This window comes from Bos javanicus, chromosome 7 (assembly GCF_032452875.1).
Source record: "Bos javanicus breed banteng chromosome 7, ARS-OSU_banteng_1.0, whole genome shotgun sequence".
Lineage (NCBI taxonomy): Eukaryota > Metazoa > Chordata > Mammalia > Artiodactyla > Bovidae > Bos > Bos javanicus.
In genome coordinates this window covers 12,860,960-12,876,109 of record NC_083874.1, presented here as the reverse complement: position 1 = coordinate 12,876,109, position 15,150 = coordinate 12,860,960, and the positions used below count along the sequence as shown (strand labels likewise).

Genomic DNA, 15,150 nt, shown 5'->3' with positions numbered 1-15,150 from the left:
ATAAGATGCACTTTTTTTTCAATTTTTATTAGGATATGTTGTGTTAGTTTCAGGTGTACAACAAAGTTCTACATATATCTATATCCACTCTCTTTTTAGATTCTTTTCCCATATAGACTATATAATGACCCATATAGGTCATTACAGAGTGTTGAGTTCCCTGTGATATACAGCAGGTCCTTATTAGTGATCTATTTTATATATAATAGTGTATATATTGGAGAAGGAAATGGCAACCCACTCCAGTGTCCTTGACTGGAGAATCCCAGGGACAGAGGAGCCTGGTGGGCTTCTGTCTATGGGGTCGCACAGAGTTGGACATGACTGAAGCGACTTAGCAGCAGTGTATATATGTCAATTTCAATCTTCCAGTTTATTCTTCCCTCCCTCCTTCCCCCTCTGGTAACCATAAGTTAGGATTAATAGAATATATAAAATGCACATTTTAAAAAGTTACTGCTATTTTGATTTTCTTGACCTTTTTTCAAGTATTTGTGGCCTAAAGCTTGAGCTCAAAAGGTCTTGGTACCTCCTGTTCCTTCCTACAAAATAGCCCACAACATGTCAACCTTTTGGACACTCTGAGATAAGAGAGTTGAGGTTCCCTTTCAAGTTGATGTCACACCTCTAAGACAAAGGTCCCTTCTCCTCCTCTAGCTGACTGAGCAGTGGGGGGTATCCCAGTGGGCCATCTCAGTCTGACTCACCTACTGAACAGTGATGCCCAGAGAGATGCCACTAGTCCCTCCTACGCCCCTGCCCTGAACAGCTCAGACCTAAGACTGACAGGTCTCCTCTCTCTCTTTCTCCCTCCAGTTGCAGATATGGGCCCAGCCCTGGTGCCGTTCACCCTTAATTTCACCGTCACCAACCCGTTCTATACCCCAGACATGGGGCACCGAGGATCCGAGAAGTTCAACTTCACTGAGAAGGTTCTGAATCACCTGGTAAGAGCCCTTCAGTCCCTGCGCTAGCCTGCCTTGTCCTCACCCCACCCGGCACCTTGGCTCCTCCCACTCATCTCCCTCTCACCTCCCCCTCAGCTTGGTCCTCTGCTCAAGAACACCAGTGTCGGCCCACTCTACTCTAACTGCAGACTGACCCTGCTCAGGTAAGGCAAGGCTCCCCCACCTCCACACACACACACAACCTGAGGGCTGCACTGTTACAGGCCAGCTCACCTGGAGGGGAAGACCTGTGGTTTATGATGTGGCGGGGCAGCTGTTGTTTAGTCGCTCAGTCGTATCAGACTCTTTGAGATCCCATGGACAGTAACCCGCCAGGTCCCTCTGTCCATGGGAGTCTCCAGGCAAGAATACTGGAATGGGTTGCCGTTTCCTCCTCCAGGGGATCTTCCCAACCAAGGGATCGAATCTGCACCTCCTCTGTCTCCTGCATTGGCAGGAGGATTCATTAAGAGAGAGACTGTTACCAACCAGGGTTCTTGTCCTTAACAGAAATTGATCAGATGCCAGACAGGAAATTCAGGCAAGGCTTTATTGGAGTTCCCGCGGAAGCAGTAAGGGGTGAGAGCAAGCAAGGGTTCCCTTGTTTGTTTGCTCCCCGAGGGGTGGAGCAAACTGGCCCTATATGAGCTGAGGATAGGGGTGCTTCCAGGGAGTCAGGCCAGAGCGGTGACCTGGGTGGTCTGCCCACCGATTTGGTGGTGCTGTGTGCAAGGTGCATGCGTAGTATCCTATTTTTGCTCCCAAACCCCTGTTTTTGTTAAGTGACAGTTGGGTTGGGTTTTTTTTGTTTGTTCTCTTTGTATTTTGTTGTCTATAATTTGCCCCAACAGCTGGGGCAGTGGTAAAGAATCTGCCTGCCAATGTAAGAGATGCAGGGGACATGGGTTCAATCCCTGGGTGGAAAAGATCCCCTGAAGAAGGAAATGACAACCCACTCCAGTATTCTTGCCTGGGAAATCCCATGGACAGAGGTGCCTGGCAGGCTACAATCCATGGGGTCACAAATAGACACAACTGAGCAACTGAGCACAGGCACAAAAACACTCAGTTATTTTTAGCCCATTATATTTTCTTCATACTTTATTGCTGGAGGAGACATTTGTCCAAGTGCAAACCCTGCATCAAAGAGTCTTACATCCCAGGTCCCAGCCTATTTCAAGATGAACAAAGTATATAACTCACCCACATCTCTGAATGTCCCTATTCCTCTGTTCCTGCCATCCTAGGACTGAAAAGGATGGAGCAGCAACTGGAGTGGATGCCATCTGCACCTACCATCCTGACCCCACACATCCTGGGCTGGACAGAGAAAAGTTGTACCGGGAGCTGAGTCAGCTGACTCATGGTGTCACCAGGATGGGCAAATACACTCTGGACAGTAACAGCCTCTATGTCAATGGTGAGTGTCCGTGTTGCAGCCAGGGTTTCCTACAGTCCCATGTCTCTCTATACCAATAGTTCTCAACCTGGGAAGATTCTGCATCCCAGGGGATATTTGACCATGTCTGGAGACAGTTTTCAAGTCATCACTGGGGGGGTGCTAGTGACATCTAGTGGTTAGAGGCCAGAAGTGCTACTAAACATTTCTTGTTCAGTCGCCAAGTCGTGTCTGACTCTTCGCGACCCAAAGGACTGCCGCAGGCCAGGCTTTCCTGTCCGCCACCATCTTCTGGAGTTTGCCCAAGTTCATGTCCATTGAATCGGTGATACCATCCAACCATCTCATTCTCTGTCGCCCTCTTCTCCTTCTGCCTTCAATCTTTCCCAGCATCAGGGTCTTACTAAACATCCCACAATGCAAAAGGCAGCCTCCCCACCATGAAGAACTCTCTTGACCAGTGGTCCTCAGCCTTTTTGACACCTGGGACTGGTTTTGAGGAAGAAAATTTTCCCACGAAGCAGAGTGGAGGTGGAGGGGGGATGGTTTGATTCAAGCACATTACGCTTATTGCACACTTTATTAATTGTGATATGTAATGAAATATATACCTGAGCTTCCCAGGTAGCTCAGTGGTAAAGACGCTGCCTGCCCATGCAGGAGATTCGAGTTTGATTCCTGGGTTGGGAAGGTCCCCTGGAGGAGGAAATGGCAACCCACTCCAGTATTCTTGCCTGGAAAATTCCATGGACAGAGGAGCCTGGTGGGCTACAGTCCATGGGGTCGCAAAGAGTAGAACGTGATGGAGCATGCACGCATGCAACGCACCGCAGCAGCAGTGGCCACGGTGCCCCAAGACTAATAACTGCAACCGTAGCTAATTCGTACCAAAAGTTTCTTCTGTGCCAGGAATTATGATAAGGACTTTATTTATGTGATCTCATATTTATTTTATCCCAAACTCTGTGACTTATTCCACTCATTTTTACAGACAGCCATCATGCATTCAGGCAGGAAATCATTTGCCCCAGATAACCCATCCATAATGCAAGGGAGAGTCAAGACTCAAATGGAAGGTTAAGTCTAAATTCCAAGTTCTGAACCACAAGGCAACACTGTAGACCATCCAGCGCAAGCCTGTCAGGACAGGACGAGAGAGGGTTTGATGATCTCTAGCCAGCAATCCAACCTGATGCTTGATTAGTTATTTCCCTTCTATGTCAGCTTGGAAATGTCCTTTCTATATGGTTTGGAATATATATTTTACTGGATTGACAATAACACATCCTGTGTGGTGTCTATAGAAGGTTTAACTCCAGGATTGGGACTAACTGAAAGCATATTAATAGCATGGAGATTGATGAGTGACAGACCTCTGTTTTATGTGACGCTGGACAAGCCATGTGACCTCTCCAGGCTCTAAGGCCCCATCTATAGAATGGACTAAACACACATACCACACAGGATTGTCCTGACAATCAAATGAGATGATCTAGCAACAATCCAAGTAAATCACGGAGCTCCCCTTAGTCCAGCCTTCACTCGCATCTCCCAGAGAGTATCAGAGACATGCATTCCATGATGGAGGGAACATCATAAAAAAATTCTCTTCTCGACTCACAGACTTAGAGAATGAACTTATGGTTGCCGGGGTAGGGTCAGAGGATGGGTGAAAGGGACAGCTAGGGAGTTTGGGATGGACATGTACACACTGCTATATTTAAAATGGATAACCAACAGGGACCTACTGTATAGCACAGGGAACTCTGATCAATGTTATGTAGCAGGCTAGATGGGAGGGGAGTTTGGGGGAGAATGGATACATGTATATGAATGGCTGAGTCCCTTCACTGTTTTTCTGGAACTATCATAACATTGTTAATCCAATATACAGCAATACAAAATAAAAAGTTAAAAAAATAAAATGCATCATCATTGAAAAAAAAAAAGAAATTCTCTTTTCCCCAGTTTCTTTCAGGCTCCAATCTTTCTACCCTTCATCTGACTTTTGAGTCTATTCTCTTTCTCACTGCTGCCTCTGCTGCTAATCACTTTCAGTCGTATCCGACTCTGTGCGACCCCATAGACGGCAGCCTACCAGACTCCCCCATCCCTGGGATTCTCCAGGCAAGAACACTGGAGTGGATTGCTATTTCCTTCTCCAATGCATGAAAGTGAAAAGTGAAAGTGAAGTCGCTCAGTCGTGTCCAACTCTTAGCGACCCCATGGACTGCAGCCTACCAGGCTCCTCCGTCCATGGGATTTTCCAGACAAGAGTACTGGAGTGGGGTGCCATTGCCTTCTCCCTCTTTCTCACTACCCAACCCCAGATCCAAATTTTCTCTATTTTGAACTGCATGCATCCCCTTTCTTCCAACTCACTGTACCTTTATCACCACATACCGCTCTCCCCACCTGCCACAATTTTGTCAATTCTACATCACACACACACACACAACACTCAAAGAAAAAAAAACAGAAACTAAGCCAGAAAAGACCATACTATCATAAAAATTTTGTAGTGGCAGAGAAGGTGAAAGAGCAAGGACAAAATTGTCTTTAGAGATTGAGAGAGCAAAGGCTTGGAACACACACTCATTCATAAATTTGCCCCATTATCTTTATAGTGTTTAGCATTACTTCTGATGCATTCCCAATACATAGAGCCAGATATTATTAATGCATTTTAGTTTTGGCAATAATTTCTACTGTACAGCAAAATGAATCAGCCATACATATTCATATATCCCCTCCTTTTTGGACTTCCTTCCCATTCAGGTCACGAAAGCACCTTGAGTAGAGTTCTCTGTGCTATAAAGTAGGTTCTTATTAGTTATCTATTTTATACATAGTATCAATAGTGCATACAGGTCAATCCCTATCTCCCAATTCCTCCCATTCTGCCTTTCCCCCTTGGTGTTCATACATTGGTTGGATGGCATTACTGGCTTAATGGACATGTGTCTGAGCAAACTCTGGGAGATAGTGAAGGACAGGAAAGCCTAATGTGCTCCAGTCCATGCTGCTGCAGAGAGTCAGACACAACTTAGTGACTGAACAACATCTATACGTTTGTTTTCTGTATCTGTATACAGTCAAAGCTAACACAACATTGTAAAGCAACTATATTCCAATAAAAAATTAATTTAAAACACTTTAGCAATAACAATAGTAAGGATGTTCGTTGTTATTTTCAAAGGACAAGGCACAGGTCACAGAATAAGATGTAACCATTATTGTTCACGCAGATCTCAGGGAATTTGTTAATTTCATTTCTAGGTCTGCCATCCAACTCCTTAACATCATAACAGTCCTTCTGTACTCTTTTCTCCATTTCTGCAGGTTATAACCGTCAGTACTGGATGCCCACCACCAGCAGTGAGTATTTCAAACTGTGTCTCTTCAATGCCCGCTGGACCCTTATTCCCCAGAGCACATCTTTCAAGAGAGAAATTCCCAATGCCTCCTCCCTAAATGCCCAGCCGTAGCCTCAGAGCAGCTCCTAACCTACCCAAGTTCTTGTTCTGAGTCGAGATAGAAACTCAGGGACTTCCCTCTTGGTCCAGTGGTTAAGACTTCGCCTCCAGTGCAGAGGGTGTGGGTTTGATCCCTGGTCGGGGAGCCTGCATGCTTGCTCAGTTGTGTCCAACTCTTTGTGACCCCATGGACTATAGCCCAACAGGCACCTCTGTCCATGGGATTCTCCAGGCAGGGATACTGGAGCGGGTTGCCATGCCCTTCTCTAGAGGATCTTCCCAACCCAAGGACTGAACCTGCATCTCCTGCGTTTCCAGCACTAGCAAGTGGATTCTTTATCACTGAGCCACCTGTAGAAGATCCCATATGCCTCATGACCAAAATACTAAAGCAGAAGCAATATTATAACAAATTCAATAAAGACTTCAAAAATGGTCCACATCAAATAAAAAATCAAGATAGAAATACAAATTCCAATGAAAAATTTCTGCTTCTACAATCTGTTCCAGATGGAACTCAATCATTTTCCCCATTTTTTTCCTCAGCTCCGGTGACTTCTACATTCTCTCTGGAATCCTCCACATCTCTGTCCCCCATCCTCAGCTCTACAGGTAGGACCTGCTCTCTGGGACCTAGGAAACTTAACTCTGCACTGTCTGGTCCCTAATGGCCACCCAGCCTCATCCTGTCCCACATTTTCTCTCACGCTTTCTAAGCTTTGGCCACATCAGAGGCTTGTCTGTTCTTCTACTGTCCTAACCTCTGCCTTGCCTCTTTAGTAGCCCTTTCTGGAGATGAGGTATGCCTAGGTAGGTTGCTTCAGTCGTGTCCGACTCTGTGCGACCCCATAGACGGCAGCCCACCAGGCTCCCCCGTCCCTGGGATTCTCCAGGCAAGAACACTGGAGTGGGTTGCCATTTCCTTCTCCAATGCATGAAAGTGAAAAGTGAAAGTGAAGTTGTTCAGTCGTGTCTGACTCAGCGACCCCATGGACTGCAGCCCACCAGGCCCCTCCGTCCCTGGGATTTTCCAGGCAAGAGTACTGGAGTGGGGTGCCAGTGCCTTCTCCGTGAGGTATGCCTAGCAACATATTTAACTTTCACATTTCAGCTTGATCACCACCTTCACTGAAAGACCTTCCAAAATCACTTAAATGATACAGCATTTCTCCTGAATCCATACCTGGCTCACGGGTTTTTCTCTATTATATCACCTTGAGTATTTCTTGCATGGAATTTACCCCAGTTTGCTTTATTCAGTCTTTGTGTATTTGTCACTCTGAAGCTTAACCCCTGATCAGCATTCACCTTATATTTATTGATTGGATGAATATAGCAACCTCAGTATAGGTTCGAATTTGTGGATTGTATTTGAACATCCAGAAAATAGGATCTTAGTCTCGAGTTGATTCTTGCTCCATATTCTCATCTGAGGGCTCCTGAATTTCCAGGTACCTGGTACAGGGACTTGGTTTATACCATAAAACCTGTCTTACCCCAGCCCTTAAGTTTTTGGTTTTGGTTTTTTTTTTTTCACTGCCCTGGATCTTCGTTGCTGCACGCGGGCTTTCTTGTGTTGCAGTGGAATGGCTCCTCATTGCAGTGGCTTCTCTTGTAGCAAAGTAAAAGCTCTAGGTGCATGGGCTCAGTAGTTGTGGCTCACAGGCTTAGTTGCTCCAAGGCATGTGGAATCTTCGCAGACCAGGGATCGAACCTGTGTCCCCTACACTGACAGGTGGATTCTTAAACCAGGAAAGGCCCAAGATTTTTTTTTTTTTAATTTGAGTCTTTGGGTCTTTATCATGCCCAGAGTGAGAATTGTTGTTCAGTCACTAAGTGGTATCTGACTCTTTGCAACCCCATGGACTGCAGCACGCCAGGCTTCCCTGTCCTTTACTATCTCGCAGAGTTTACTCAAACTCATGTCCATTGAACCAGTAATGCCATCCAACCATCTCATCCTCTGTTGCCCGCTTCTCCTCCTGCCTTCAATCTTTCCCAGCATCAAGGTCTTTTCCAAAGAGTCAGCACTTCTCATCAGGTGGCCAAAGTACTGGAGCTTCAGTTTCAGTATCAGTCCTTCCAATGAATATTCAGGACTGATTTCCTTTAGTATTGACTGTTTTGAGTTTCCGCAAGCATCTCCTTGCTGTCCAAGGGACTCTCAAGAGTCTTATCTAGCACCACAATTTGAAAACATCAATTCTTTGGTGCTCAGCCTTCTTTATGGTCTAACTCTCACATCTATACATGACAAAACCATAGCTTTGACTATACAGGTCATGGCGGAGGGTAAGCATCCTTGAACCTTAATCCAGAGTTAAGGAGATACAAATGTGAATCCAGAGTTATGAGATACAAACTATGGTTCGTAATTTGAATTCTGCCTTCAGGAATTCTGTGTTTTGCAAGTCAAGACACTGCAAACTTTTTACACGTTATAGGCAGGATGCATGCTTTCTGCTTCCTCACTGCTCCACCCTGATCAACTTAACTGTTTATATAACATGTCTGAAATGTAACATGTGCTATAAGTCAAGTCACCCCATGACTGACGCTGTCATTTGTCTCTAGATGTATCCACAATTTCTTCTTCATCTTTGGTGTTCAACGGTTTGATCATGATGAATCTGAGCATGGTTTTCCTTGAGTTTCTCCTCTTTGGGATTTTATAAAATTTCCTGAATCTGAAAATGCATGTTTTAAAGAAGTTTGGGAAAGTTTCAGCCACCATGGCTTCAACTTTTTCACTTTGCTGTACAGCAGAAATTCACACAACATTGTAAATAACTGTACTTCAGCTTGAAACTATTGACTAAAAAATAACATGCACTCTTCAACGATGGTTATTGACAAAGAAGGAGGGTCACTTTCATGAGGGGGACGGTCTTGACCACTCAGTAGTTGCACAGTCTCTCTTGATGAAGTCAGAGACTATGGGAGGTCTCTGCCGCTGGAGGTGATCGAGTGACTTTGCTTCTCTTCCTCCCCCAGAAATATCTAATAGCTGTTTATCTTCAAACATATCAAGCTGAAAAGAGTTGCGGTTCTTTTTCCAGCTAAAATTGTCCTTCCGGTACAGAGGCCCCTCGCCTTCTCTAAGTCTGGCTGGATGCAAGGGTGACACGGGTTGGATATCTCAAGCCTGACTCCCTGGACGCTGAGGCTAAGGTGACAGCTCTGGACCCACCGTTTACAGCCATCCCAGCCAGAGGTCGTAATGAACCCTTCTCTCCCTTCCCACGGCAGGCATGAGCCCGTCTCTGGTGCCTTTCACCCTCAACTTCACCATCACCAACCTGAACTACACAGACAACATGAGTCCCCCAGGATCTGAGCTATTCAACACCATGGAAAGGATCTTGAATCGCCTGGTGAGAACCCCTCCAGTGCCTACCTGCGTCCTGCCCAGACCCTTGAGCATCATATGCTCACTTCCCTTTCTTTCATCCCCAGCTTAAACCCTTGTTCCAGAATAGCAGTATTGAACTCCTGTATTCTGGCTGCCGACTAACCTTGCTCAGGTGAGAACGCCAGAGTAGACACCCGGGTAATGCGGGGAAGAGGGTGGGGTGCTGACCAAGACCTAGAGCCTCACGACTTATACCCACTATCCCAGGGCCAGCTGACCACCAGCTCTCACCCTGCCTCACACTGTGTTTCTGACCAGAAAATGCAAAATCCTTAGATTCTCCTTCCCAGGAAGAGAAGGTAGAACTTTTCAGAAAGACCTTTCTTCTGGAACTCATCAAGGAACCAAATAGTCATGTCAGCTTCACCACTAGAGAGCAGTAGGTTTCAACCAAGAGTGATTTCACTCCCAGGGGATATCTGGCAATATCTAGAGACATTGTAAAAATCATTTTACTTATTTCTTTTTGGCTGTGCTGGGTCTTCGTTGTTCTGTGCAGGCTTTTCTCTAGTTGCGGTGAGTGGGGGCTACTCACTAATGGTGGTGCAAAGGCTTCTCACTGAAGTGGCTCCTCTTGTTGTGGAGCACAGGCTCTACGTGCAAGGGCTTCAGCAGTTGCAGCACTCAGGCTCAGTAGTTAATGGCTCTTGGGCTCTAGAGCAAGGGCTCAGCAGTTGTAGTCCACAGGTTTAGGTGCCCTGCAATAGGTGAAATCTTTCCAAACCAGGGATCAAACCCTGGGATCTGCATTAGCAGGCAGATTCCTATCCACTGTGCCACCAGGGAAATCCAAGACATTTTTTTGGTTGTCACAATTCAAGAGTGGAGGTTACTAGTGAGGGCATCTAGTGAATGAGGCCAGGGATGCTGCTAAATATCCTACAATACAGAGGACAGTCTCCGAAGGTAAAGAATTGCCTGACCTGAAAAGTTCATGGTGCCAAGGTTAAGAAAGCTTGCTGTAGAGGGTGCATCATTATATCTATGCATGCAATAAATTATTCACAATCTTTTTTAATAATTATATTTATTTATTTTTGGCTATGCTGGATCTTTGTTGCTGTGTATGGGCTTTCTCTGGTTGTAGTAAGTGGGGGCTACTCTCTGGAGCACAGCCTCAGTAGTTGTGGTGCACGGACTTAGATGCTTCACGGCATGTGGAATCTTACTGTATCAGGGATCAAACGAACCTTGTCTCCTGCATTAGCAGGCGGATTCCTTACCCCTGAGCCACCAGGGAAGCCCTACAGCGTTTTATATATTCAAGTACTGAGAGTAAATTCAGCATGTGGAAAACCCCATATGTATACTCAGGGTACCCTACTCCCTTGGGTGACATCTCCCAGTCACTGACCTTTTGTCAGAGAATGGAATGCCCCCAGCTCCAAAGATAGTCACTCTTGCCCTCCAGACATGATTCTAGGTCTTCCCATTTCCACTGATTCCATTGATCCACTGAGATATTTTTGGCTCTGCGATACCGTCCCCCATCTCACCTCTACCCTAGACTGGCAGCTTGACCTCACTGTTTCAAAAAACTCAGTCTCTCTCATCACAGGGTCCATTCACCAAGAACACTGGCCCTATTAATATGTAGTAAACTTGGCTGCCTTTATTGAGCTGAGTGCTAAGTACTGTGAGGTCTATACTACTACCTCATTTAATGAATGAAAAAAATTGAGCCACAGAGAGGTTGAGAGACTTAGCCAAAGCCACTCAGCAGTTGAGTGGCAAGGCTGGAATTTAAGGAATTTGACATCGCCTTTTTTAACCTTGTTGAACCCTCAGATTCCTTCCTTCCAACCCCTCTGTCCTGCTTTTGTTGTTACGGTGTGTGATGCCTTGTTATGAGTGCCAGCTTAGCACAAATATCAGCATTTCTAGATGCTACATCCTCTGTGTTCAGGGACCTTGGCTGGCATAATCATTTCCAATTCTCCCTCAACACCAAAACCATTCCAGTTTTCCCTTCTCAGTTCCTTCCCTCAGTGAGGCTTTCCAGTGCCCTTTTCTGGAATTCCCACCTCCCTATGCCTGTGTCCTACCCTACCCAGGCCTGAAAAAAACAGAAGAGCCACTGGAGTTGATGCTGTCTGTACTCACCGACCTAACCCCATGGGCCTTAAACTAGACCGAGAGAGGCTGTACCGGGAACTGAGCCATGAGACTCATGGTGTCACCCAGCTGGGATCCTTCACTTTGGACAAGGACAGCCTCTATGTCAATGGTGAGCATCTTTTCTTTTTTTTTTCAGATGACAAACCAATGTAATATTCCGTCTAAATAATGTTAACATATTTTAAAGGTTTTTTGTTTTAATGCATATCAGCTATTTCCAACAGTGTTATCTTTCTTAGGTCGTTATTGCTATTTTAGTTGCTAAGTTGTGTCAGACTCTTTGCAACCCCATGGACTGTACGTAGCCTGCCAGGCTCCTTTGTCCATAGGATTTCCCAGGCAAGAATATTGGAGTGGGTTTCCATTTCCTCCTCCAGGGATCTTCCCAACCCAGGGATCGAACCCTCATCTCCTGCACTGGCAGGAAGATTCTTTACCACTGAGCCACCTGGGAAGCCCTTCTTAGGTTTTTATGAATAGTTCTAAGTGGGCTTCCCTGGTAGCTCAGCTGGTAAAGAATCTTCCTGCAAAGCAGGAGACCCTGATTCAATTCCTGGGTCAGGAAGATCAACTGGAGAGGACCCACTCTAGTATTCTTGGACTTCCCTGGTGGTTCAGCTGGTAAAGAATCTGCCTGCAATGTGGGAGACCTGGATTCGATCCCTGGGTTGGGAAGATCCCCTGGAAAAGGGAAAGGCTACCCCTTCCAGTATTCTGGCCTGGAGAATTCCATTGACTGTATAGTCCATGGGATCAAAAAGAGTCTGACACGACTGAGTAGTTCTAAGGTAAAGGATGGTGTGAAAGAAGGAATGGAACTCCACAGATTTGGGATAAATTCAATCCTGTGACTTAGAATAATTTATTTAATCCCTCTAAGCCTCAGTTTCTTTGTCAGTAAAATTGGGATAAAAGTTTCATATAGAGGGATTAAATTTTGCACACAGAAAATTTCCAGTTAAACACTTATGCAAAAAAAGGGGGAGGATGGATAAATTAGAAATCTGGAGTTAACATACACATACTACTATATAAAAAATAGAAAGTCAACAAGGACCCACTGTACAGCCCAGTGAACTCCACTCAATACTCTGTAATGACCCACATGGGAAAAGAATCTAAAAAAGAGTGGATATATATATATGTGTGTGTGTGTGTAACTGAATCACCCCCACTACACACCCAAAACCAACACAACATTGCAAATCAACTACACTCATATGGGTTTCCCTGGTGGCTCAGCTGGTAAAGAATCCGCCTGCAATGTGGGAGACCTGGGTTCGATTCCTGGGTTGGGAAGATCCCCTGGAGAAGGGAAAGGCTATCCACTCCAGTATTCTGGCCTGGAGAATTCCATGGACTGTATAGGGGTCACAAAGAGTCAGACATGACTGAGCGACTTCACATTTTCACACCAATATAAAATAAAAATTTTAAAATGCCTTCTACATACACATAGATCACTTATGGATTGCCTTTGCATTCTAACTGTATGCCATGAGTCCTGCCATTTAATGATCAAAACTCTAGAAAGAATCATTTTCTCCATCTTAGACATAATAGAGGACAGACATTCATCAAATACTTTCACTGTCAGAGATGGGCAAAATCTGAGTGTCCTTTTTGTAACCACATGTTGAAGCTGATGCTCTGCCCTCCCAGAAGGGATGGGATTCTCCAGTTTGCCACAGGACCCATCCTGTGTATCATTTCCCACTTGAGCAATCTCTCTTGATGACTCAAGAAAGCCCATGGGCTATTCCTGCATTCCAGGACTTTGATTTATAAACTTGTCTGAGGCACAGAGCCTTTCTCCAGAAGATGAAAGAGACTTAGAACTTCCATTCCCAATGCAAGTGTCCCAGGTTTGATCCTTGGTCAGGAAACTTTCCTGGTGGCTCAGATGCTAAAGAAACTGCCTGCAATGCAGGAGACCCAGCTTCCATCTCTGGATTGGGAAGATCCCCCTGGAGAAGGAAATGGCAACCCACTGCAGTATTCTTGCCTGGAGAATCCCATGGACAGCAGAGCCTGGCTGGCTACAGTCCATGGGAATTGCAAAGAGTTGTACACAATAGAGCAACTAACTCTGCTCCTAACAGGGAACTTCATCCCACATGCTACAACTAAGACCTGGTGTAACCAAATAAATAAATTTTAAAAAAAGAAGATGAAAGATACTATCAATCTGCCTGTAGCCAATGGGGACCCAAGAGTCTGGCCATTCATCTTCCCCCTGGCAATATCTCAAAATCTCCTCTAGAAAAGCACAAATTTAGAGCCCATGTTCTAGAAATGTCAGTGTATTTATCTTCCCAAATAAATTGCAAGGGCTCCCCTTGTGGCTGAGTGGTAAAGAATCCACCTGCCAAGGCAGGAGACACATCTCTATCCGGAAGATCCCTTGGAGCAGGAAATGGCAACTCACTCTCATATTCTAGCCTGGGAAATCCCACGGACAGAGGAGCTTGGTGGACTACAGTCCATGGGGTTGCAAAGAGTTGGACATGACTTAGTGATTAAAAAACAACAGTAAATTGTGAACCCGTGAAGACATATATTGGATCTTTGATTTCTCAGCCTGGTGGTCTATAGCCTTTTAAGAGGTCACACGGGGTCACAAGCCTTTTAAGAACAAGATACGGTTGTTCCTCAATCATAACTGTTGCTTTGCAACTTGAAGTCTCAGTCGAGGGTGGGAGGTGTTGGTCCTTGAGCTCTATCTTGGCCATCTCTTTCCTGCTTGCATCCCAATCCTGTCTCCGTTTCTCATTGCAGGTTACACCCAATGGACCTCAGCCTCCACCACCAGTGGTGAGTACTCAAGACCTTGATAACCCTGTGCTCCAGGCCCCTGGTGGACAAACACTGATCCCCTCCTTCCAGAGCCTCAGGGAGTAGAGATGTGGGAGGACCCGGGTGTCTCATCCAATGCCCGCTACGTACAGTGGCTCCAATTGGACTGGAAAGATACATGTGGTGGTATCCATGCACCGCTTGGAATCCCTATTCTCACTCCGGACCATTTCTCCTCAGCTGCTGGGACCTCCCCAACCTTCCCAGGGACCTCCATGGTGCCAACCCACCTCCCTAGCTCCACAGGTAGGTGACTTCTTTCTCCAGATCTTTCTGTTGCTGTGTGTGCTTAGTCACTCAGTCATGTCTGACTGTTCGCGACCCCATGGACTGTAGCCCACCAGGCTCCTCTGTCCATGGGATTCTCCAGGCAAGAATGGAGTGGGTGACCATGACTTCCTCCAGGGATTTTCCCACCCCAAGGATCGAACCCAGGTCTCCTGCATTGCAGGTGAATTCTTTACTGTGTGAGCCACCAGGAAAGCCCCCAGATCCTTCTAGGAAGCCTCAAAGCTAGGACCCTTGGGTTTCAGAGACAAGCTGCCGTGAAACAATGAGAACTACCATGGGCTGCCCCTGCACTGCTCTAAATTCCTCAAGGGCATGAAATATGAATTCTTCATCCATCCAGCTCTGATGACCATGCGTAATTTACTTATCCTCTCAGTGCCTCAGTTTCCTCACCCACCAAGTAAGAATAATAATACTTGGTAGTCGTTGTGAAAGTGAAATAAAAATGTGAGTAAATCAACTATATGCCAATTAAAAAATTAATGTAAAAAGAAAGAAAATGTGCATAAAACACCTACCACAGGGAGTACCAAGGATTTTAGTGTGACAAATATTTATTGCATATGTGTTCTGTGCTAGGCAGAGGGAATAAGATTTTAGTCTTCTAAGGGCTTCCCTCCTCTAAGGGCTTCCCCCCTCCTCTAAGGGCTT

The 15,150-nt window shown here is 45.7% G+C and overlaps 1 protein-coding gene across 14 annotated transcripts in view; it reads left to right on the top strand.

Moving 5' to 3' along the window:
- Nucleotides 1-15,150, top strand: part of LOC133250606 (mucin-16-like) — a 122,257-nt gene that overhangs the window by 62,042 nt on the left and 45,065 nt on the right. For 13 of the 14 annotated variants that reach the window (XR_009737361.1, XM_061422034.1, XM_061422033.1 and 10 more), the window contains 10 exons: nt 817-947; nt 1,044-1,111; nt 2,195-2,367; nt 5,689-5,724; nt 6,369-6,434; nt 9,072-9,196; nt 9,279-9,346; nt 11,289-11,461; nt 14,131-14,166; nt 14,389-14,454. Coding sequence is in view for 13 of the 14 variants with exons in the window: in XM_061422034.1 (XP_061278018.1) it covers nt 817-947; nt 1,044-1,111; nt 2,195-2,367; nt 5,689-5,724; nt 6,369-6,434; nt 9,072-9,196; nt 9,279-9,346; nt 11,289-11,461; nt 14,131-14,166; nt 14,389-14,454 (942 nt within the window). In the remaining variant the exon portion in view is untranslated. The remainder of the gene's footprint in view (nt 1-816; nt 948-1,043; nt 1,112-2,194; nt 2,368-5,688; nt 5,725-6,368; nt 6,435-9,071; nt 9,197-9,278; nt 9,347-11,288; nt 11,462-14,130; nt 14,167-14,388; nt 14,455-15,150) is intronic. The other variant, XM_061422031.1, reaches the window with a different exon arrangement.